The sequence below is a fragment of the Corvus kubaryi genome, unplaced genomic scaffold (assembly GCF_017639235.1).
Source record: "Corvus kubaryi isolate FWS band 111438036 unplaced genomic scaffold, C.kubaryi_AGA036_p1.0 split1-37355, whole genome shotgun sequence".
NCBI classification, from domain to species: domain Eukaryota; kingdom Metazoa; phylum Chordata; class Aves; order Passeriformes; family Corvidae; genus Corvus; species Corvus kubaryi.
In genome coordinates this window covers 3,867,333-3,890,931 of record NW_024582078.1, presented here as the reverse complement: position 1 = coordinate 3,890,931, position 23,599 = coordinate 3,867,333, and the positions used below count along the sequence as shown (strand labels likewise).

Genomic DNA, 23,599 nt, shown 5'->3' with positions numbered 1-23,599 from the left:
GGGCTCTGAGTTGGGCTAGTGGGAGCTGTCCCTGCTCATGGCAGGGGGTAGAATGGGATGAGCTTTGAGGTCCTTTCCAACCCAAACCATTCCAGGGTCCTGGGATTTGTCCCCCTCCCAGCCATGCTGGGTCATGGCACCACCTGCAGTGTCCCCTGGAGCCCTTCTCTGCCATCCTCATGGATGAGGAGCTGAGCATGAAGGCAGTGACAGGGAACGGGCAGCAAAATTCTGGCATGAAGCACTGTGGGCAAATTATCCCAAACCCTCCTATCTCAGGACATTTTAGTTCTAAACTAAACTCGTGTTTTACTTGTGAGAAAGGGAAATGTTTCAGGTCTTTCACAAAGACTTGGAGAAGCTGCTAAAGTGAACAACTGTTTTCAATCACTGGTGCTGCGGGGGCAGGAGATCCTGCTGGGGGGATAATGCTGCGTCCAGCTGCAGATTCCCAGAGCTGCCATGGAATCAGGGGGAGAATTTAAGGATAAATCTGCCCGAGCACAGAGCTGAGAGCTGCAGGGGTGATGTGTGGTGTGAGCACTTCCTAAAGCCTTTCTGTGACTGCTGTTAACCCCGTAACTGACTGGGGAGGAGCCCCAAGGGTTCAGTGCAGGATAGGCAGAAAAGGTCTTGGAAGAGATGCTCTGGAGGAAAGGAAGTGGCAGCCCTCCAGTGGGGCAGTGTTTTCTGAAACCCAGCTCCAGTGAGTCAGCCTTCCCCTGGTTTGAATTCCCCTGCAAATTGGAGGCCAAGATGTGGCTGTGAGTGGATTTGTTGTGGAGCCAGTGGTGTTCTGGCTGGGCTGGAGAGATTTCCACTCATCCCTGAGCTCAGGGAGGGGGCAGCTCCCGGCCCAGAGGGGTGAGAGCATCAAATCCTCCTGGATGCTGGGCTGGCTGCAGCATCTCTCCTCCTTCAAGTTCTTTTCTGGGCTGGCAGTCACAGTCAGGCATTTCCTCCATTCCCTTTTTTTGGAGCTTTTTTGCTGCTCCCGGGATTTTTGCTCACCACACAAATAAACCCCTGCTGCTTCCCGTGGCTGCTGCGGCCCGTGGACGGGGGAAATGGAAGCAATTATTTCTGCTCTGACTTAATTAGTTGTTCCTTCCCAATTTCTGCTTATAGATGGGGAAAATTGCACGTAAACATGCCTCTGAAATCTTCATGTAACATCAACTTTTGGCATTGACTTTTATTTGAAAAGGGGCCTTGGGGCCTTGTGCTTGGGAAGTGAGTGTGGACAAAACCTTGATTAAGCTGCTCATGCTAAAAGCAGCTGCAAGGGGCTGGCTACACCCCGTGCCTGACCGTGGGAGCTCCTTCTGAAGGGCATCATTGTGATCCTCGGCATCATTTGTAATCTTTGAAGTAGAGCCTGGACATCTCTGCTGGCTGTGCTACACCTGGAGCAGGAATGATCTGCTGGGCGCAGGATTAGGGAGTGCAGGTTCATGGATGTGCTGTGGAGGAAGGCAGGGAGCAAGGCTGCAGAGGTCTCTTCCAGGCTACAAGTCCCCAAACTATTCAGTTTTCATGTTCTTCATCCCTTACAAGTACCAGGGTTAAAGGGGATATGGAACAATTAACATTATGTTGAGTTGGATTCTCCAGTTCTAGCTCTGGGAATGGGGTCTTTGCTTCCTTTCCTTTATTGAAATGAAAGATTCAGAGTTACTGATAGCAAATCCCCTGATTTCTGTTCTGCAGCTGTAATTACCGATGGAGGTCTGATTATACCAACTCTTAACTTGGGAGAAATTCCCACGGGTTCAGCATTTCCTAATTTTTCCCTCCCTTTCTCTACTTCTCTAATTTAAGCAAAACTGAACTCGATTTCCCTATTCCCATCCCATAAAAAGCAAGCTCATTTAATTTATACGCTCCTATGAGTCCTTTTTTGATTACAAGCCTTGCTCTTGTTTAGTTGCCAAATAGGCACGAATCTGGAGGTGGTTTTGCAACCTCAGCAGAGGGCACAGGACAAGGGGTTGCTGTCACTGCTGCAGTGCCCGGGGCTGCCAGCGCTGCCCTCTGCTCCCTGCTTGCCCCAGGGCCCTCTTTTGCAACTCTGGTGGTCACTCATCAACTTCAGCCTCTGCTCCATTGTCTGCCCCGCTCCAGATCCCTCTAACCTTTATACTTTGCCCTCCTGATTGCTCCATCCCTGGCTGGGGGCTCAGCCCGGTGAAATCTAAGAAGGACGCTCAGCAGTGCCATTTATAGCACACAGGGCAGTGAACAGAGCAGCGGTGGGAGGTGGAACCAGGCAGGCCAATGGTCCGGCCTGGAAGTCACTCAGTGCTTGGGGAGCGCTGCTGGAGTCAGCCGGGGAGGGAAACTGAAAATAGAATAGGAAAATAAGCCAGGCTGGATTTGGAGTCAGGGAGGTGCTGAGGAAAGGCTCAGTGTGAAAGACTGTGAGGGACTGAGGTGTGATTGAAGCCTCAGCTAACACTTCTCTTTCTTTAAATATAGATCTATAATATATGCAAATATATATGTTATATCTATGTAAATATAAATGAATGCATGGAGATGTGATGAGGAGCACGGAGCAGCTCCCACCGGTACCTCCAGCCCAGGGGAGGCACGGAGGGGCTCTCACAGACACCTTGAGCACCCCTGTGGGATCCTGTGCCAGAGGACAGGACGGGAGCAGAGCTGTGTCCCTGTGCTGGTGCTGCTGCCATTCCCTGCATCCTGCTGGAGCAGGTTGGGCTCTGTGACTGTGAGTTCTCACCCTCCAGCCCTTGTTTGCATAAGATTTTCTGCCTTCTCTCACCTGATCTTTGTGGGCACTTGGTGGACATGAAGGGTGGGAAGTCACCTTTGTCAGCTCTTTGTCGTGGTGACACGGAGCCATCCACGGAGGATGGAGAGGACAGGTTCCAGAGGATCCCAGTCCCTGTGGGAGTCAGGGGAGGGGGATGTGAGCCCGCTGGAGCTCCTGGCACAGCACAGGGGGTCCCTGCTGCTGACGGATGGTGGCAGCTGCCTGGCAGGGCTGCTCTGCAGCATCTCTGAGCCTCAGCACCAACTCCTCTTTGGCTGCTTCCAAAAATACCGGCCAGTGTCTGCCAAGAGGGAAGCGCCAGACGGAGCTGGTGCTGTGCTGGTGCTGGCTGGTGCTTTCATCTGCCAGGCCACCTGCCTGAGTCACTCAGGGAGCTCGGAGCCCACCCCAGCACGCTGGAGCAGGGAAAGCTGTGCCTCCCAGCTCACTTTCGTTCCACATCCACGTCGAGCTCTGTACAGGCACAATGCATCCAAAAAATCATGATGGGACCAAAGAATGGCTTCTAGTGTTGGGCTTTTCTTCATCAGGTCGGGGTTTGCACTGAATAATGTGTGCTCCTGACTGGTTGAAGGTAATGCAGCAACCAGAGGCTGCTGCTCAGTGCTTATCTCACTCAGGCATTCAGGCACTCCCTGCTGTTTGCTGCAGGGATGTGCCCCTACCTGCTGAAGAAAAAGCCTAATTCCCATTTTTTTTCCCTCCTCCCTTCTCTGTATCTCATTTTTTTTGGCCACAGGGCTGCAGATTGACACATGCTGGGAGACATCTCATCACTGCCTTGCAGCCGAGCTGCAGAGGCAACAGGACCCGTGTGGGGTGTGGGATAAGCTGGTGCGGTTTGGGGTTTGCAGCCTGTCATCCTGGCAGATTTTAGATGAAGTTTAGCTGATGTGAGAACAGATGGGGTGAGGAAAACAGGCACCCACGTGCTTGCTTTTAAGCAAGGGAAAGGAACTTTATTTCCTTAAACCCCATCCATGGGATGTTTGTCCAACTCGTGTCTTTACCCCATCTCTGCCGCCCACTCTGAATCTGGGGTAAAACCAAGCTGGGGGGCAGAGGCCTCTCTCTGTGTTTTGAGCGTAACCTTGGAGCTCATTTTCAGTGTCATTTCCAACCAGCCAGGCAAGAAGTGCCACTGATGTCACGGCAAAGAGAATCTCAGGCCCAGGGTGGGATTTTGGAGTGTCCTGTGCAGGGCCAGGAGCTGGACTCAGTGATCCCTGTGGCTCCCTTTCAATTCCATGATTCTGTGGTATATCTATGTTCCAAAACTGAATCCCAGTCCAGTTTAGTGAGTACCAGTTGCTCACTGGGAAGTATGGGCAGAGCCATGGGAACTTCTGCTGCCTTTTCCCATGGAAAATGTATGGATTTCTTCACAGGCATGACAAGCCCTGCTCCACGAGCCTGGCACAGCCACGTCCTGCAGATAACAGTGCTGGAATAGAGAGCTGTCGTGCAGAAAACAGGCTGGAATAGGGAATTACATCACTTGCCTTTGTCCCCCGGGTAACTCGTGGCTGCTGCCCACCCTATTGTTTAATAGCCCATAATCTCTGTGTGTGTATAAATTCCCACTGCCTTCCAGATTGTTCCTAGATAAACTTGGAATGGTAATTGCTGTCCCTATAGGATATTGGTTGTGCAAGAGCTCCCTGGTGGGAGGCTGAGTGCCAGGAGCCTGGCTGGCACAGTGCTCGCTCTCCCTGCCACGCTGCAGGGTCACACATGGGACCCCCAAGGTCTCCACAGGGATGAAAGGTCTCTGTTCTGTGGCTGCACAGCTCAGCTTCCCTTTCTGCTGATGAATAAGTGCAGTTTATTTTGGGTTGTGCCCCTGTGCCAGGAGGTTTGATTTCAAGGGCGCTCTGCTCGTGTTAAAATGGCAGCAGGAGCTCCTTAAATAACTTTGGGCAGGGGCCATCAGGTTAAAGTCGTTGGAGCTTTGCTGCCCTGCATGAGCAGCGGAGCAGAGAGGCTGCTCAGGAGCCGGGTCACAAGTCAGGGCAGGAGGAGAGCAGCACAGACCTGCAGAAGTGTCACGCTTGGGCATTTTCAAGTTGTTTTTTGTGGACTTTTCTCCCCTTCCATTTATTTCTGAGACATGGCTCTATTTATTCTGAGCACAGCAGCTTTCCCTCTCACACAACTGTGTTGTGAATTATCCTTCAAAAGTCTGGAATGAATTTCCCTTAATCCCAGGACTTCCTTAACCCATATTTTGGGTGACTCTGGAGTAGCTCAGAGGCACAGAGGGTGAGAAATGATTTCCTCGCAAACCCACAACCTCTTTTACCTCCCTAAAATGGCTTTTTCAGCCCCCACCCCTTCCCAAGCACAGCCCAGTTCTCCTCTGCCTGGCAGGAAGGGAGGACGTGCTGGAGGGCCAGCGCTGCCCCAGGGTGGATGACCCGGGGTAGATCCCAAAACCTTCGCTGCCATTTATCACGTAGTGCTGCAGCCCTCGTGTGCTCCTGGCCCAGCTCCCAGGGATCCACTGAGCCCTGGTTAAAAAATAAAAAGGGAAAGAGCTGGAAAAAGGTACGTGCTGGTAAATCCCTCCGCATTTTGGGCTGTCATTTTTGGTAATTGCCTCTGTCCCAAGGAACTTTGAGACACATAGTCACAGCTGGTGAGAGCAAATCCTGCTGTTGTGCAATACGGGGTTTTCACAATTTACTCCAAGGACGTGAAATGAATTTGGCTTCAAGTATTAATTTTAGTCTTAATTAAAAAACTGAGAAAAGAAAAAAAATAGGAGATTTTTGCACCCAGCACAGCCCTGGGCTGCCTGGGAAGGGTTTGTCTCACATAGTTGAAGCTTCTTTTTGACTCAGCACCACGTTTGAAGTGGGGCTGCAGCTGCACTGTCGCTGCTGGAGAGCACCGGTGTCCCTGGCTGTGTGAATGATCTCATAAGTATGCAGGAGTCAGTCCTAATGAATAATTTAGCCAAGATTAACCTTTCCCCTTGAAGAAAGCCTTCCCTTCTCCTTTGCTAAGCACGGTCAGAACTGGTGGGAAGTTTAATCACCGCTGGCAATTGTTCAGTAGATTATTTCTGTGGATAATTCCTGCAGCTCCCTGACAATTTGCTGCTCGTGGCCATTATCTGGAATGAGTTCTGCCTAGTCCTGATTAAATTATTTGTGATTCTCACTGGTAGAGCCAGGGAAATTGCATGATTATATATTTCCAGTGCTCTGTTTGCTTACTTAGCGATATTGTTATAAATATTGTAGTTTGCCAGCTCCTGTGCTGGGGTATTTATAGACAGAGAACATAAAGATTGTGGGGAATATTATGGAAACAGATGGGTTCCAAGTGAGGATCTCACTGTGCACCCAGCTGGGGAAGGGTTCCCAGGCCTGGGACAGAGCAGAAGCAGGCCTGGGCTGTGTTAGGAATGAAACCTCAAATCAATTTTTGTAAACCACAAATTAATTTCTAAAGGGGAAAGCAGAAATTGTGGTGCCACCATGGCCCAGTGGCTGCCACCTCCTGCTGCTCTCTGGAACACAGACCTGTCCTTCCCCCAGCCCTAGGAAAGGCCCTGTTTGGGGTTTGGGTTGGAATTGGCTCCTCTGTTTTAAGCATCCCGTGGAAGATTTTAGCACGGAGGTGGCTGTAAAAAGCTCCTTGTCACCCGGTGTCCCTGCTCAGCCACTGAAAGCTGATCTCGTCACTGGGGTCCCAACATCCCTGTGCCTCTGGTGTCACCTTAAAGCCACTGCAGTGCCTGCCAGCCTTGCAGAGGGGGATCTCATTGCTTCCCCAGTGCCAGCTGTGCCCCTGCCAGACCCAGTCCCCCAGACCCACTTTGCACCCAGGGTGACCTTTCTGAGCCGTCAGGGCCAGCTCCTGCCATCTCTGGCAAATTCTGCTTGATCCTCTCTAATCCCTCAGGCTCCGGGATGTGTCACTGTGATACATGTGTCCCACTGCTCCATTTGAGCGGCCCCTCAACAGCTCAGGCCGCTGACAGCTCAGAATCCCAGAAGGTTTGGGTTGGAGGAGATGATGTAGTTCCAGTGCCCTGTCACGGGACACCTTCCACCATCCCAGGTTGCTCCAAGCCCCGTCCAACCTGGCCTCAGACAATTCCAGGGATGGGGCAGCCACAGTTTCCCTGGATAACCTGTTTCCACCAGGCTGGAGGTGCTGAGCCCTTCATTTCATGCCCTGAGCAGCATCTTTCCCCTCCCAGGGCCTCTGCAGTCCCTGGTGTTCACTCCACTCCAGAGCTCCAGCCGGGGCCTCCCTGTGCCCCCCCAGGACGCTGCTGTGGGCTCTGGCACCATCTCCTAATTCACCATCCCCCTGCCCTTCCCCACCTTGGCCTCACCTGGCTGTCTCCCTCCCTGTTACCTGGTGGTCCTCGCCCAACCTGCTCGCCCACCCCACGCCTGCCTCTCCCCTTGGCTGCCGTCCAGCCCTTCCCCACTCCCGGCTCTTGCTCAATCTCTTTCCTGCTGCCTTCTGCCCATGTCTGGGCCTGCTCCGGAGCCCCGCGGTGGTGGCTGCAGGGAGCATTGCCTGGTTAGCCACATTTTGGGTATTTGTTTGCTCCCAGGGGACCGTCTTCTCCCGTCCCCACATTCCCCGTGCTAAATCTCTGTTTACTCCTTGGGTTACTTGCTCAAGTGAAGGGCTGAACTTTGAGCCACTCGACTTCCCACCCCCTGGCTTCTCACCCACTGCTTGCTCCTGCTCTGCTCCCAGGGGAGAGCCCGGTGGCCGAGCATCGCCCAGAGCCCTTGGATAGGAGAGAAAGGCCCTTCTGTTCACCAGACAGCCCCTGGCTGTGCGGAAAGGGCAAACCAGTCCTGAAAAGCTGCAAAAGGCTTTCTATCAAGTGTTGGCATTGTGGAAACCAGGGGCGTTGCTTAAAAACCGCAATTTTGATGATTTGCCAAAAATCTGTGTTAGTCAAAAGCATTTTGGGTTTAGTTTTTAGTCCATAAAACCTTGAGTCGTGATTTTTAACAAGGTGTGGATGGGAGCACTTGAGGCCTGTGTGTCATCGGTCTGACTGGTCATGGTCCTTCAACTCTCTCTAAACGAGCTGTGCTGATGCTCTCTGCTGCTTAAGGAGCCCACCCTGCCTTTCCTGCTCATCCCTCCGGGATGCTGGGATGGTCACTCCTACTGTCCTTTCTTTTGCAGTGGAGCATGAAATGCTGCAGGTGTGACTCAAGGCTGCCCCACAGCTACAACGGGCACCGCGTGGAGAACGTCCTGTCCTCGGCCGGCCGCGCGCGCTGGTGGCAGTCCCAGAACGGTGAGGGCCACCGGGGTCACCTGGGACACAAACTCCTGGCAATAACCCGCCCGAGGGGAGGAGGGAATGGCATTGAGTTCTGTGGATGGGGAGGAAAGAAGGAAAGGACTGGCCTGACTGTTTATTCTCCCCATGTCCCCAGTGTGTCCCTGTGACGGTGCCTCTCTGTGCCCGCAGGTGTCGAGCGCGTGTCCTTGCAGCTGGACCTGGAGCAGATGTTCCAGCTGGACAGCGTCGTGCTCCACTTCAGGGTTGGTGTCTCTGGGCAGCTCCTCTGCTCCTGAGGAGGCCGTGAATGGCACTGGAGGGGCCCTGCTGGCTCTATGGGTGTGGGGATCTTGGGGCACAGCTCCCTTCAGGCTCCTGATAAGAAGCATGCCAGAGTCTCTGTCCTTTTCCCCTGATTTTTATGGCTGTTCCCGTGAGAACTGGGAATTTCATTCCTTTGGGGGGTGGTGGGGCAGGGTGGTGGGTCCCCATCCCAGGAATGTCTGTTGAAAAGCCTCCTTGGTGCAGGTTGTGTGTGCTGGCTGCAGCAGGGCTGGCCTAGGCGTGAGGGACCCTGCAGGGGATGGGGATTGCTCCAGCAGCCTGCAGGGAGGAGGAGGGACAGGTAGTGCCAGGGCAGGGCCTGGCTGGGGCTGTGGTGTCACCCCGTGGTGCCAGCCTGTGGTTCTCTGTCCCTGCCCGCAGTCGCCGCCCGCAGCGATGCTGATCGAGCGCTCCGTGGACGCCGGCAGGACGTGGCAGGTGCTGCGGTACCTGGCCTCCGACTGCGCCGCCGCCTTCCCCCGCGTGCCCCCCGGCTCCCCCGAGGGCTGGCAGGATCCCCGGTGCCAGGAGCTGCGGGGCCACCCTGTGCACGGGGGCACGGTAGGGATTTGGGGTTTGTGGCAGGGACCCCCTCTTGTGGCCCTGGGTTGGGGTGGGTGGCCTGGGAGTCTTGTACACCTGGTGAGGGATGTGGCCCGTGGCCACCCAGCACTGCTGAGGGCAATCCTTGGGATTCCTGCTCCTCTGGCAGGAAATCCTTTGCTGCTCTGTGACACATGAGGTGTTGTGTTGGTTTTCCTGCAAAATCCTCTGCAGCTCCAAAGGCTTTCCCTGTGTTTAGTGATGTTGTGCAGAGGCAGGTCTGGAGCACACGGTGCCCCAAGCAGGAATAGAGAGCAGCTCGAGTTTCCTGCTTTTTAACCTGGTGTTTGTCCCTCTAAGGTGAAATTCAGTGTCCAAGACCTGGGGTCTACAACCACCTCCTCTTACAGCCAAGCCATCGAGAGTAAGTGATGGGCCTCCTTCAGAGCTGAGAAAGGGAGAGAGGAATGAGGCTCCTCGTGGTTCTCCCTGCAGTGAAGGGAAGCCCTGAGCTGGGGTAACCCCTGGGGGACCCTGAGCTGCCCGTCTGGGGCGTCAGGCAGCAGCGTTTGGTCTTTGCTGACGGCTCAGCTGCTGCTCTTTGTGCCAGTTCCTCCTTCCCTTGCTCCAAGCCTTCCCCACCAACTGCAAAGAGCTTCTGCTGGGCACCTGCTGCCCCTCACATCACACCTGTCCCCTGTCCCCAACAGAGCTGGGGCCCTTCACCAACCTGCGGATCAACTTCACGGAGCTGCCGCATGTCCCACGCCAGGGGTACCACTCGCCCAGCACCTTCTACGCCGTGACAGAGATGCAGGTGCTGGGGAGCTGCTTCTGCCACGGCCACGCCGAGCGCTGCGCCCCTTTGGGGGACCAGCACAGCACGGTGAGCTCAGGGCGCCAGGGGCCTCGGCACCAGCGGGATGGCTCCAGCGCCTGCCTGGAGCGCTCCTAGGGATGCCTTGGCCATGGTGCCCAGAAATGGGCTGTGGGAGGCTCTTCAATGGGCATGAACCGGAGAGGCAGGAGCTGGAGGGGCACTGGGAGGTTGAAGCTCTGTCCTGAGCCGCTGCCACCAGGATGGGTCACACCTTGTCTCTGCAGCAGGTTTCTGGTCACTGCGTGTGCCAGCACAACACGGCCGGGCCCCACTGCGAGCGTTGTGCCGCCCTGTTCAACGCCCGGCCCTGGGCACCCGCTGAGGACAGCGACCCCCACGAGTGCCAGAGTACGGCCAGTGCTTCCCCCGCCCCAAATCCTGCCCAGCCGTGAGCTCCGAGCCCCTTTCCTGGGACCCTCTGTGGGGTGGGTGGTGACACGGGTGTCTCGACACCTTTGCCACTCATGGGCTGCACCAGTGCCCAGCTCCCCGGTGCCACTGTGGGGCTGTCATCGGGTGTCCCTGTGTCACACAGGAGCCTTGGGCACCCTCTAGTGCCGCTGCTGCTGCTGCTGCTGCTGGAGGGGTTTGCACGGTGCCGGCTCCAACCGAGCTGTGTTCTGGGATTTTTTTAGGATGCGACTGCAATGGCCACTCGTCCTCGTGCCACTTCGACCCTGAGCTGTACCGGGCCAGTGGCGGGGCCAGCGGGGGGGTGTGTGACAACTGCCAGCACAACACCGAGGGCAACAACTGCGAGCGCTGCAAAACCAACTATTTCCGCAACCACCAGCAGCAGCTGAGCCACCCCGAGGCCTGTCTGCGTGAGTGACATCCCTAAAGCCCCGCAGCCCCTTCCCCAGCCCCTGCGCCCCTCAGCTGGGACATTTCTTGGCCATTTGCAGCCTGTGAGTGTGACCCGGATGGCACCATGCCCGGCTCTGCCTGTGACCCGGTGACAGGGCGCTGTGTCTGCAAGGAGAACGTGCAGGGGGACCGCTGCCACCTCTGCAAGCCGGGCTTTGCCCTGCTGACCGGTGCCAACCCCGCTGGGTGCCGCAGTGAGTACCCCTGGGACATTCCCCTTGCCCCCGGGGTGCCCCCTCCCCACCTCTGCCCCTTCCGTGGCCCCAAAAGGGACCCAGGTCCTGCCCAGCTTTGGTTTGGGGTTTTCAAGCCAAGGGCCTGTTTTGTAAAGGTTTGTAAAAGCTCCTTGTTCAGTCTGGGGGTGGTTTCAGGTGTAAGTTTAGCAAAAAGCACAGGGCAGGTGGGGTTTGGGGGGTGCAGCTGTATCTGAGTGCCCCCGGGGCTCAGGGCAGGCAGGAGGTGATGCCGTGCGCAGAGCGGGGCAGCAGCACGGGGCAGCCGTGGGTCAGGGCAGGCCTGTGTCTCCCTGGGCTGGAGGATGCTGGGACCCCTTGGGCTCCAATTCCTGCTGCAGCATTTGGGGGGGCTGTCAGAGCAAGGTGCACATCCCTTGAGCTCGGGTGGGAAGGGAGAGACGGGAGAGCCCCTTTGGGTGGCTACTAGGTCCTTCGGGAGGCTGGCCTGGTGCTCTGCGCTCGTTTGTACCAATCCCAAACCAACCCCTCCGCGTTCCAGGATGCGCCTGCAATGCCCTGGGGACACGGCAGGACGAGCCCTGTGACGATGAGAGTGGGAGGTGCTCCTGCCTGCCCAACGTGGTGGGCAGCGACTGCGGGCAGTGCGCGGCCGGGCACTGGGACCTGGGCAGCGGGCAGGGCTGCCGGCCCTGTGCCTGCCACCCCCGCGGCTCCCGCAGCCCCCAGTGCAACCAGGTACCCCCAGCCCGCCCTGGGCAGCCTCGGGGTGATGCCTCTTCCTTCAGCAGGGTTTCCTTTTTGTTTCCCTGTGCTTGCTCCATTTTTTCCTTTCCTGACTCCACAAGTGCTGCTATGAGGGGCTCTTGGGGGCTGAGCTGCACAGACCAGGGTGCCACGGCCACGTGTCCCCTCACTGGGGACCTGTCAGAGCATCAAACCCACCTGTTGGGTGGCTCCTTTGTCCTGTCCCATGCATGGGAACCTTCACAAAAAGAGCCGTGTGTTCCCCAGTGCATCCCACTCTTACTTTCCTTCTCCTAATTCCTAGAAAACACCATGACAGATTATTCAGGAAAATGAAAGAAGGTGGTAATTACTGAGGCAAGATTAAGTCATTTTAAGAAGCCTGATATTTATCAAGGAAGCCCTAATAAGACATCTTCATACAGGCGAGGGAAGTTAATTATGCTCATTTGTCAATGAAAAGCATGTGTGCCACTTCAGGCTTAAGAAGCAACTGGGAAAATTAAAGTTAAATGTAAAAAACCCCAAACCATGACAAATTCTAAGAGCCTAAGATAGGTTCCAAACGAGCTCAGCGTGGGGAGGAGACCTGAGATGGCAAAGCAGCTGCTCGTGGGCGATTGCTTTGTTTTTGAAACAAGGCTGAACACCCTCCTTGTGGTGCTGGGGCTGTTTGGAGCCTGTTTGCATCCTGTGCCTGAGGTGCAGCCTGGCATGGGCAGCGCGGGCATGGCCTGGGCACAGACTGAGCAGAGGAAATGGTCCATGTGCTGGTTTTGGTGGTCAAGAGCAGCTGAGGGAGAGTGTCCAGCAATGTCCCTGACGTGTTCCCCTCTCAGTTCACAGGACAGTGCCCGTGCAGGGACGGCTTCACGGGACAGACGTGCTCGGCCATGGGGCAGCAGCTGTGCCCACCCAGGCACTACAGAGATGCACGGGGAGGGTGCACAGGTAGGGACCTTTCCTTTTGGTTTGGCTTGGCGTTTCCCATGTGAAATCACGGATTATCTGGGAAAAGGCGTAGCTGGCCCATGTCCTGACATCCCAGTTCCCATGCTGTTTTGCAAGAGAAATTTCCTCTCTGGAGCAGCCTCCCAGGTCATCTGCAGTATCCACAAATGCCCTCCCAGCAGCTTTGGGCAGGCCCTGGGCCACCCTGGGCTGGCCCTACAGGGTCAGGGGCTCTTCCCATTCCTCTGCCCATGCCACCTTTGTCCCAGCTGCTGCAGGAGCTGGTGGGAGGGGATGGGCGTCAGGTTGGGATCTCATTAACCCTAATTAAGGGCTAGTCTTATACAGATATGAAGTTATTCAGCACCACCTTCTTTTGGGCTTCACCTCTCTCTCTCTCCACCTTTCCTGTCCCAGAGTGTGACTGCGACTTCCAGGGCACGGAGGAGGTGGGCTGTGACCAGGCCACGGGCCGGTGCCTGTGCCGCAGCGGTGTCACTGGGCCCCGCTGTGACCAGTGCCAGCGGGGCCACTGCAGCTCCTACCCCGGCTGCCAGCTGTGCCACCCCTGCTTCCACACTTACGACGGGGACATCGAGCGCCTACACCTGCGCCAGGCCAGCCTGGCCAACGCCACGGCGTGGCTGCCCACGGGCACGGGGGACTCCCGGCTCGGCCCTCGCCTCTCGCAGGCGCTGGGGAACCTGCAGCAGGCACAGGGGATCCTCAGCCGCTCCGCTGTGACACCGCAGAGCCTGGCCCAGGTGGGCAGTGCGCTCGCTGCCATCAGGTGAGGGATGGGTGCTGCCTGTGGGGCACATCCCTGATCCAGGAGGAGCTGCTGGGGTTTCTCTGGGAGCTGCTTGCATGGGTTCTGCTTTGTTCCTGTCCCTGCAATGCCTTGCTCTGCTCACGGAGTGAGCGGGGACGCAGGAGAGCAGCGCTTCCATGTGTGCCTGTCCCGTGCACCCAGGAGGAGCGTGGGCAGGCTGTGTGCTGGCACTCTCAGGGCACATCCAGCATTCCCAGGCCCTGCTGTGGGGGGCTGCAGCCCAGCCCCTCTCTCTGCAAACCTGTGAGGCCCTGGCGGGTCCTCAGCTGTCCCTGGGCTCAGAAGTGCCCCTCTGCCAGGTGCTGGCAGTGCCCCAGCACAGATGGCTCTCTCAGCCCTGCTCTCTGTCTGTAGGTGCTTTGCTCTCTGCTTAATTCACATTTTGTTCTTTTTCTCTGCTAGGGAGCAGGTCCGAGGCATAAATCCTGACCTTCGTTTCCTGGATGACACTGCCTCCCTCTCAAGGGAGCTCGAAGCCCTCAACAGCAGCTTGTTTGCCACCAACTCCCAGTACCAGAGCAAGAAGACCCAGTTTGAAGCCAGCCGCAGCACGGACCTGTCAGGTACAGCTCTGCAGCTGCAACATCTCTTCATTTGCAGTTATTAATTTACCTCAGCGTGACTGTGCCTGGGGTTTCCCCCCGGATGGGCGGATGAGAAGGAGTTTTTAACCTGCTGTCAGCCTCAGAACAGCAAACAGATCTCCTTTCCCAGTGAGAGGGATGCTTCCAATGCAGCCTCTGCTCCATGACCTGGGCTTTCACACTGCTGGGGTATTTGCTCTGGTGTTTTGGGGCTGGGAGCTCATTTGTGTTCCTGTTCCCCACCAGCACAATCTCTGCTGCCAGGGAGGGGGGGGAAGGGGACAGCCCTGCTGGGAAAGTGTCACTGAATCCATGGCTGAGAGGAGGGAGGTTGTGCACAGATGGAAGGGATGGAGGGTGGGGAAGAGAGCCAGGCGGCTGTCAGGCACTTGGGAGGAGAAGAGCTAATTAAGCCCTGCGACGCTGCTGGTGGCTGCTGCCATGAGATCCCCGCTCCAGCTCCTCTCCCAGTGCCTCCCTGCTGTCCCCTCGCTGCCACAGCACACACTCAGCTCGGGGACGTGCCAGCTGTGCCCAGTGGCTGCACCAGGGCAGTTCACTCTGCACCTCTCTGTCCGTGCAGGGCTCAGAGCTCCATGTCCTGGCCACCCTCCTTCCAGCCTGTGCTGGAGAGGAATTTTGGGGCTGCTCAGGAGCTGGGAAAAGGCTCTGAAATCTGTCCTGCCCTGCGAAAGCCCAGGATCAGCATGTGTGCCTTGGCTGCCTTCAGTTTTGTTTCAGCCTTTTAACCCCAACCCAGAGTTCAGTCCTTCAGGAGACCTCGAGCTCGCTGAAGGAATGGCTGGAAGGTGTTTGGAATTAAAAGGAGTTTTTGATGATGCCTCAGTGACTAATCCCTGGCTGCACCCCGCTCCTGTGCAGGCAGCCGCTGCAGGGCAGAGCCAGCGCCTCGCCGAGGGGCTGTGCTGCATTTGTGCGTCGTTTGTGCCATTTACCGGCTTTATTCCCACAGGAGCCTTCCAGACCATCCGCTCTGCCCACCAGACCTCCAGCAGTGCCAGCAGCCTGGCCGCCGGTGCCCCGGGGCTGCTGGCCCAGGCGCGGGAGAGCCGCCGGAGCGCTGCGGGGCTGCAGCGGGGCCTGGCTGCGGCCGCGGCCGAGCTGCTGGCCCTGAAGGGCGAGCTGGCCTCAGCCCCCAACCTCACCCCTGTCATCAACCAGGTGAAGATGCAAAGTGGGTTTTTAACTTCCCCACGGGGTGTGTGCGGTTTTCGGGGGGCCCTGCAGAGCTCGGGAGGCAGAAGCCTGGCCTCGCAGCCGTGCCATCTCCTCAGGCAGGCCGGCACGGCAGGACAAAGTCTCTGTCCAGACAGACTCAGCTGCTGCTGGGGCCATCGGTGGAGAATTGGCTGAGCAGCCCCTGCCCGGGGATTACAGATCCCAAAGCACTGCCCACCACCCCCTCCCAGCCATGTGCTTTTCCCTCTGGGGGCTCTCTTGTGGCAGTTCTGGTATCTCCAAGAACCACTTAATTTCTGGATGAGGTTTCCCTTATTTCTCCTTCACTGCTTTGTTATTTCCATGGAGATCCATTTCAGTGTCGGTTGCTGTGGAGACCACCAGCCTCTCCTTTCTGCTGCTCGGGGCACCAGCACGTTCCGAGCCGCCAGCCTGGCCCTGGCTGTGCACGTGCCCCTGCTGCAGTGTGAGCTTGGGGCTGACTCTGCCAGATGCTGTGCAGTGCAAACTGCTGCTGCTCTCCAGGGGCTTCTGGCCCAGGTCTCCCCACAGCAAACAGTGCAGGGTGGATGGGTGGTTCTGCAGAGGTGTTTGCTCCACACAGATGTGCTGTTACTCATCGTGAGCCACTGGGCTTTGGCTCCTGTTTCTGCTCCAGCTCGGGCTGGTGAGGCGATGCTGACCTGGTGTCGCTGGCTCAGGTGTGGGCATCCAGCTCTTCCTGCCCTTGTCCAACAGTGGCACATCTGCAGTGCTTTGGGCTGTGCCACCCGTGTCACTGCCAGCCCCTCTGCGCTCCCTCCTGGTGCCCAGGCAGCTCCTGCAGCTCGAGCTCAGCAGTTCCCAGCTGCCCTGGCCGGGTCTGCAGCCCCTGTGGTTCTGTGTTTGCCCCCCACGGGCACCAAGGGTCTCCAGCCGGGCGCTGCCCAACTCCAGCTGTTCTCTCCCTACCCAGGTGTGCGGAGGGGCCCGAGTGGAGCCGTGCACCCCTGCCCGCTGCCAGGGGCTGCTGTGCCCTCGGGACAACAGCTCTGCCTGCGAGGCCGGCCGGCCCTGCCGCGGCCTCTTCCCGCTGGCCAGCGGGGCCCTGGCTGCGGCCGGGCAAGCGGCCAAGGAGTTCGGCAGCCTGAGTGCCCGGCTCCGGGACACGGCACAGCTGGTGAGTGTGGGCACTGCCTGTCCCCCTGCTTGGACCTTTGCTTACCGCAGCAGAGAGTGAGGAATGCCCCACCTCAAACCTTATTTGAGGCTTGATCCTTTGGGTATCTTCAGAAATCCAGGAGCTTTTGAGTGGGAGGCTCCCTGCTGTGTGCGTGGGTCCTGCCTGCCCAGCTGAAGGCACGTGAGTGGCTCTGGACACACCACAAGGAAACCTTTCTCACTCCTGGGTTGGGATCAGTACGGCAGAAGGGGTGGGAATATGGAAAACTCTTGGATCCTTTAGGTGTGTCTGCTCTAGCATTTGGTGGAATCAGGGAGAGTTTGTGTGTTAGGGCTCTTGCAGCTTCTTTCTGTGCCTTGCAAAGAGAAAGTGAGGGTTCAAAGTCATTCAAAATCCATTTCAAAGGTGTTTTTAGAAGCTGAAAGGTGCTGTCTCTCTTTGAGAGCCTCCTTTGCAGATCCAACCCTCAGTCTTTAACATTCACAGTCCTTTAAAGCTCAGGCACAGAGAGAACAGGGAAGAGCATCGTTTCCTTGCCCACTTCCCTCAGAGCTGCAGCAGGGCTGTGGGCTCTAGGACGAGCAGAAGGCACCATCAGGTGACTGTTGTTTGCAGATTAAGACAACAGAGCTGTCTGCGAGTCAGATCCAGAGCAGCACCCGGCGGCTGGTGGAGCAGCTGGGGGTGACCAGGACGCAGATCGAGGGGGACGTGCGGCGCATCCGGCAGCTCATCCAGCGAGTGCGGAGCTTCCTGTCAGGTACCCCTGGCACTGCAAGGCTGGGGCTGCAGCCTGCTTTGTGCAGGGACACAGCTGGTTTTTACAGTGATCAGAGAATCAATGAGGTTGGAAAAGACCTCCAAGGTCATCAAGTCCAAGCTGTGCCTGATCCCCACCTTGTCACCAGCCCAGGGCACTGAGTGCCACGTCCAGGTGCTCCCTGGACACTCCGGGGATGGGGATTTGCAGCCAGCAGTGACCCGATGCAGAGAGGTTTTCTGGCCAGGCTCAGTGATGCAAACAGACAGATGACCCTTCTCTGGAGCAGGCTGTTAATCAGATGAGAATTCCTTGTTGTCCTACAAACTGATGGGATGACTTATTGTTCACAGACAGATTGTAATAACATAATGAGCCTCCTGAGCATTAGCTGAATAAGAAAATCAGGTCATTTGGTGCTGCCTGGTGCTAATGATGAGTGAAGATATTTCTGAGCTAATCGCTGGGCTAATGTCCCTTGGGCTATGCCTGCTTCTGATTTATTAACTTTTATTTCTGAAATGAAAAAAGGCTTGTCTTGAAACACACCCTCATCTGCTCAGTGAGGGCTGCCTGACTGCTCTGGGCTCAGCCATGGTGTTCTCGTTGCCAAATTCAAGGTATCATTTCAGCTGTTTGCTGAAAGTTTTGCTGGTGTGAATGAGAAGTACATGGAATTCAAAGAGATTAATTCAGAAGGGATGCTGGCAGCTGTCTGGAATGAGACGTGTGTGAGATGTGCATGGGTGTCTGCCCTCCTCCTCCCTTGCATTTGCACTCCCACCTTTCCTGATGCTGTCTGTCTGCAGACAAGGACACGGATCCTGCCTCTATCCAGGAAATCAGTGAGTCAGTTCTGTCCCTGCGCCTCCCCACGGACGCTGCTGCAGTCCGGAGGAAAATGACCGAGATCCAAAAGCTGGCGACGGAGCTGCAGTGCCCGGAGGACATCCTTGCCCAGACGGCCGAGGACATTGCCAGGGCCAAGAGGCTGCAGCAGGAGGCAGAACAGGCCAGGTCGGTGGGGGTTCAAGGCCTTTGGCAGCTGAGGGTCCCTCGGCTGGGGTGGAACTGGTGGTTCTCAGCTGGGTTCAAATCTCACTCTGCCTGAGCTGTCCTGGCTTGCACAATCTGAAGTTTTAGGCCAGAACCTTCTGTGTCCATCCAGTGCCTAAAAGAATGAGTCTGCAATCTCCAGACACCTCCCTGGGGCCCGAGGCGAATAAATCTACCAAGAATAGATCCTATTATAGATACCAGGACAAGAAGGGCTTTATCAAAAGCAATGGAGGCTTTTCTCTTATCTCGAGTGCCTGTGTTGGGACATGACAGTGTTGCCCTGGTATTAGTTGATATTGGTGACCTACATCCTAATTGCACAAGAGAGCATGAGGAGATTCAGTGGGCTATTTGTTTTCTGGGTGAAAGTTGGGAGGATTATTCCACGGTCCCTTAAAAAGTAATTACAGGGTGTCCTTGCCAATTTGGAGCATCTGCTTTGTCACAAGTTGACTTGCAGCAATCCCCCAGTGAGAAGGTCAGCAGGATAAGTCTGTAAACTCCTTGGCAGTGTCTGACACCTGCTTAACCTGCTGGAAGTGATGAGACAGGGGAGCCTGGCTTTCTCCAGGGCTCTGCCACCCAGCCTGAACAGTCCCACTGCGAGGAGAAAACTGTTCACTGGAACTGCTTCCATGGTTATTGCTTCCCCTTCAATACCTTGTTATGCACTATGAAGTGTTTCTGACTAGTTTGCAGGAAGGTGTTTCTCTCCCCTTCTTAGTTTGTCTCCTTTGCTTGAGGCTGTGAAGTGGAACTAATGTTTCTCTCACAAGGAAACCTGCTGCAGTCCAGACCTGTGGGTTTTGGGGATGGGAGATGGCAACTTTCCCAGTAGCAATCCTGTCTTGCTTCTCAAGCTCCCTGATTTTACCTCTGTGACCTTGACTTCCAGTCTGTGCCCTTACCCACGCTCACTCCTGGCTGCTTCTAACCTTTCCCCAGGAACCGGGCCAACGCTGTGGAGGGCAGAGTGGAAGAGGTGGTGGGGACCCTGCAGCGAGCCAACACGGTGCTGCTGGAGGCCCAGGGGGCCCTCAGGGGCTCGGGCTCCTCCCTGCGCTTCATCCAGGAGCGTGTGGAGGAGGTGAGCGATGCCCGGTGCCTTCCCAGTAGCGATCCCGAGTCCCTCGGCCAGCAGAGCTGGTCCCTGCACAGGGAGGGCCTTTGGATGTGACCTGACGTGGATCCCTCTGCTCTCAGATCGAGGCTGTCCTTGGTCCGGCCGAGAGGAACGTGGCGGCCATCGGGGCCGGGCTGGCCGGGCTGGCCGGGCGGCTCTCGCAGCTGCAGCGCGGCACTGACCAGAACCGCCTGCGGGCCGGGGACATGCAGGACATGGCGGGGACAGCGGCACAGCAGGCCAGCAGTGCCCAGCAGGTACCAGCTGCGGGGTGTCCCCGCTGCCAGCAGCAGCACAGCGCAGCCAGCTGTGTCCTGGCTCGGGACGAGGAGAGGAGATTTTCCTGTCCAGGCCATGGCTCGTGTGCTGTCACATCGCAGCATCATCGCACAGCTGAATTTCTCCAGAGTCATTCCCAATCCTAACGCCCTTTGCTGGGAACTCATTTCTGGTCTGTCCTGCCTGAGGCAGAGCGGCCCATGGAGCTGTCTGTCAGTCTTTGAGTGCATCACAAACTGTCACACATTTGGTAACAATGCTCTAGTGCAGCATCCGTTTAATATCTAAGCAGGATTCAACACTGGAAAAACCCCTTCTCTGCAGCCTGCTGGATCCTACCTGCAGTGCTTGTTTGCTTTTCCCCAGGCTTTTGCACAAGTGAAGGAGCTGTACACGGAGCTGCAGGGCAGGATGGGGCAGAGCCCAGCGCTGGGCGAGCAGGGCAGGAGGGTGCAGAGCATCGGCCGGGAGGCGCAGGCCCTCTTCGAGGAGACCATGGGCATCATGCTCAGGATGGAAAGTAAGGCTCTCGCAAACTCAGCGTAATTGTGCCCTGGGGAGCAGCTCCTGGACTGCTGTGGTGTGAGGGAAGGGAGTGACGAGGAGGACAACGCACTTTGGGCAGTGAGAGGGTGGGATTTGGGCTGTAGCTGGTGGTGCTGTGCCAGGAAATTGAGAGTTTTCAAATGCCACTGTGCTCCCGTTTTCCTCCACACACTCACTTCCATTTTTAAGCATTCAAAGCAGATGGCTTTGTTGGGAGTGGTTGTTTGGGGTTGTTTTAGAGGGGGAGCAGAGGCAGTGCAGGATGTTGGTTTTCTTGCCCCATCAGAGCTGCGCAGGAGGGAGGTGGAGGCTCAGCCCAACCCCACCATGTAACCCTTCCTTCCCTTCCCTTCCCTTCCCTGCCCTCTCTCCTCAGCTTTGGAGTCGGAAATTCAGGAAGGCAACAAGGCTCTGATGTCCAGGCTGTCCCAGCTGTCAGGGCTGGAGGAGCAGGTGGGGAGGATCCGGGACACCATCAAGGAGAGAGTTACCTACTATGAGAGGTGCTCCTGAGGAGCCCCCGTGCTCCAGGGCATTGCTGCCTCCTCTGCACACACGGACTGGTGCATTCATTCCCGTTTTCCAGCTGGAGTTCTCCTGTGTCCAGTATCTCTATTTTTAGCAAGGTAATTTTCCATAGCTCTGGAAAATAGCTGCACTGAACCAAAGGAGCAGCCCCACAGAGTGGGTTGGACTGGCCAAAGCTGCCCAGTGGTTGGAGGAGAAAAGGGGAGAGACATCAGGCTCCCATGGCAAATAAACACATCCCCAGGTTGTTATTTCCAGAGGGCTTTAGAAAGCAGGACATTTTTTTTTTCTTCTTTTAGCCAATTCAAGCTCTTTAAGCTGAATTTCACTGTTCAAATTAAAGCCCTCCTGTGGGGTCTTTTAAAGCTTTTTATCTGTGCTGCAGTTAATTCTTCAAACATGCCATGGCTTCAGTACTTCCCTCTGAGATCTTCCTTCAAATAAGCAGATCAGAGAAACGGAGAATTTTATCTCCCTCTCTACAACATACCTATATTTATGCAAATTGGAGAAACACATAGTCGAAGGTGAAGTCAGATGTCTTGTTTGATTTTCTGCCACAATCTGCTTATTTACCACGGAACATTTTGCCAGAGAAACACCAGCGGGAGCAGGTCTGGGATGCACAGGGAAAGCTTTAGGAGGGACTTAACAGACCATTTCCACATCAGATTTCTATGAATAACCAAGAGGCGCTTTAGAAAACAAAACTCAGCTTTATTAAGCAAGTATTCATTGTGCAATTACAGCCTTGGAAGCGGAACTCAGACCTTGCTGTGTTATTGTCAGACACAGGGAGGCTTCTAGCAGGTTCTCTCTCCTGTTGCAGCTGCAGTGAGGGCTGGGCAGCTGAACTCCAGAGTGCCAAAGCCTGGGACTAACCAAGCACAAGGAGTGGAGAGGGTGAGGGTTGTAAAAACAGCTGAGCTGCCACGGAGTAAAGCTCTGCATGGCTTTGGTTTGTGGGGTTGGTGTTGTGCAGTGCATTTGTGCGTTGACAACTAAACAGAAAACAAAAGCTCATAGCACTGATGACGCCCTATGGATAATGTACACTGGGTGTGGGAGCAGGAGCCTCAGACCTTCCCGTGCCTCCTCCCAGCTGTGATGATCCAGAAACACCTCGAGGCCACTGCAGCGATGGATTCCTGGCACTACTGTGCCCCTGTCCCCAGCTGGTCACTGCTCTCCGAGAGCTGCTGGGGGGCAGAGCCTCCTTTCCTGCTCACACTGGCGGTGTCTGGCTCTGAAGTGCAGAAAAGAGTAAAAGAGCCCTTCTGGTTCTGCAAGAGAAAGAATTCCAGGTGAGGACTGGGCTTTGTTTCACTCACTGCTGCCTGCAGAACGTGCTGCTAATGAGCAGCAGTGGGGGCGAGAGACAGCTCAGATCCCTTTGAGGGCTCGGTTACAAAGGGCTGTCACAGCACTGATTGTTGGAATGGGCCTTTTTGGAGTCTGTAGTGGCTCTAACTCGCATTTGTCTCTGCTGTTCATCCTTTGTGCGTAGCAGTCCTGTTCAAACGACCTCATCAGCGGAGACTGGCACAGGACATGAGAGGAGGCAGCTCCCTGATGTAGCTTTTGAGGAGAGCTCTGCCAGCAGGAGCTCACCTTTGGGCCATTCCTTAGAGCAGGATCTAACAGCAAAGCTTCTCACTGCTCACACACAAAGCCATGCAGATGATAGCAGGATTGAGCCAAGCTGTGGTCAAACAGGATCAAACTCGCATTATTTTACTCTGCTTTACAAAATGAGCGTCTCTGTGCTCTGCTCACAAAGACATTTAAACCTGCCTGGGCCAAATGTGGGAAAGAGAGGTCCTGCCTGTGCTGAGCCCTGCATCCGCAGCTCTTGTCAGCCCTTTGCTCATGGTCTGAGACCTGGCTGAACAGCCCCAATCCCAGCTGAGGGAGAGGCTTGCACCAGTGTTTTTCCCTCATGAATAGGTTGAAATAATTGTAGAGTTTGGTGTGACAAACCCATGCTTGGGTTCCTCTCTCACGTTCCTGGGCAACCTTGTTGTGATGTAAAAGTTGGATTCAGAGTCACTGGCCTGGCCCTGATGGAAGCTGAGAGCTGAGTCATTGCTTGAGAGGAGGTTTGGTGAAAGGCTTTTTCTGCTGCAAAAAACCCGGGTTCATTTACTTCATGTACAGTCACTGTGCTATTTGTGCCTTTCCCTTTTGCCTGCCCTAACTGGATTAATTAAAAGCAGCTGGTGATTGGATTGCAGAGCACTCACCTCTGACCAGGTGGCTGCCTCCATCACATGATCAAACAAACTCCAGTTTGCCCAGTGCCACAGTGAGACGAGTGTTTACTGGTTTTCATTGGAACAAGAACCTCTGACTTGAAATGACTGGTTGGGAATGGGTGGAACAGAACAGAAAGACGAGAAATAGCAATTATTTACAGTCATTCTGCAGGGGGACTGTGGTGTTAATTACAGAACATCAGCTATGAGAGCAAAGCAGGGCTGGGTGCAGCCCCTGCAGCCACAGCAGGGTCTGGGCACTCAGCACCAGCAGCTTGGAACACTGAAAGCTTTTCTGGAAAACCAGTTGTGCTCCAGTCCGTGGGGAGCCGGGCCACCCAGCCCGGGCCACCTGCCCACCCCGTGCTCAGACACACCCAGGAGAGCCTGGGCTGGGCACAGCTCCCAGCCAGAGCCTTGGCTCATTCCTCCCCTTCTCCCTCCACCTGGCACCAGCCCCTGTGCCAGGCATCTCCTTTCAGGGATGGTCATTCCCATACAATGTGCTGGAAGTTAATGGAAAGGACCTGGATACCTACTGGGATTTTGAAGACTTTTTGGGCAGCGCTGTCTCGGAGCAGGAGGACACCTTTGTCCTCTCGTGGCCCACACAGGAGGGGCTGCAGCCGCAGGAGCTCCTGCCCGAGGGGCTGTGGGTGTCCGGCAGGGCCAGGCTGCTGTCCCCGGGCAGGG

At 55.9% G+C, this 23,599-nt stretch overlaps 2 protein-coding genes across 10 annotated transcripts in view; one reads left to right on the top strand and one right to left on the bottom strand.

The window, feature by feature from the left end:
* The window catches only part of LAMB3 (laminin subunit beta 3), a 41,235-nt gene extending 20,215 nt beyond the window's left edge, over positions 1 to 21,020 (top strand). For 7 of the 8 annotated variants that reach the window (XM_042013305.1, XM_042013306.1, XM_042013302.1 and 4 more), the window contains 20 exons: positions 7,970 to 8,084; positions 8,262 to 8,335; positions 8,778 to 8,957; positions 9,300 to 9,363; positions 9,650 to 9,825; positions 10,044 to 10,167; positions 10,455 to 10,643; positions 10,725 to 10,880; positions 11,422 to 11,618; positions 12,467 to 12,578; positions 12,996 to 13,368; positions 13,813 to 13,973; positions 14,968 to 15,176; positions 16,150 to 16,353; positions 16,972 to 17,116; positions 17,926 to 18,133; positions 19,121 to 19,262; positions 19,379 to 19,555; positions 19,944 to 20,097; positions 20,500 to 21,020. In XM_042013305.1, coding sequence (XP_041869239.1) covers positions 7,970 to 8,084; positions 8,262 to 8,335; positions 8,778 to 8,957; positions 9,300 to 9,363; positions 9,650 to 9,825; positions 10,044 to 10,167; positions 10,455 to 10,643; positions 10,725 to 10,880; positions 11,422 to 11,618; positions 12,467 to 12,578; positions 12,996 to 13,368; positions 13,813 to 13,973; positions 14,968 to 15,176; positions 16,150 to 16,353; positions 16,972 to 17,116; positions 17,926 to 18,133; positions 19,121 to 19,262; positions 19,379 to 19,555; positions 19,944 to 20,097; positions 20,500 to 20,636 — 3,297 coding nt within the window. In that variant the 3' untranslated portion in view covers positions 20,637 to 21,020. The remainder of the gene's footprint in view (positions 1 to 7,969; positions 8,085 to 8,261; positions 8,336 to 8,777; positions 8,958 to 9,299; positions 9,364 to 9,649; positions 9,826 to 10,043; positions 10,168 to 10,454; positions 10,644 to 10,724; positions 10,881 to 11,421; positions 11,619 to 12,466; positions 12,579 to 12,995; positions 13,369 to 13,812; positions 13,974 to 14,967; positions 15,177 to 16,149; positions 16,354 to 16,971; positions 17,117 to 17,925; positions 18,134 to 19,120; positions 19,263 to 19,378; positions 19,556 to 19,943; positions 20,098 to 20,499) is intronic. The other variant, XM_042013301.1, reaches the window with a different exon arrangement.
* A 327-nt stretch (positions 21,021 to 21,347) lies between these two features.
* CAMK1G (calcium/calmodulin dependent protein kinase IG) overlaps positions 21,348 to 23,599 on the bottom strand; it is a 13,127-nt gene continuing 10,875 nt past the window's right edge. For both annotated transcript variants that reach the window (XM_042013315.1, XM_042013314.1), the window contains 3 exons: positions 23,446 to 23,599; positions 22,895 to 23,011; positions 21,348 to 21,934 (listed from right to left, as the gene is read on the bottom strand). The exon at positions 23,446 to 23,599 ends at the window's right edge or, in 1 of these variants, runs on beyond it. In XM_042013315.1, coding sequence (XP_041869249.1) covers positions 22,918 to 23,011; positions 23,446 to 23,599 — 248 coding nt within the window. In that variant the 3' untranslated portion in view covers positions 21,348 to 21,934; positions 22,895 to 22,917. The remainder of the gene's footprint in view (positions 21,935 to 22,894; positions 23,012 to 23,445) is intronic.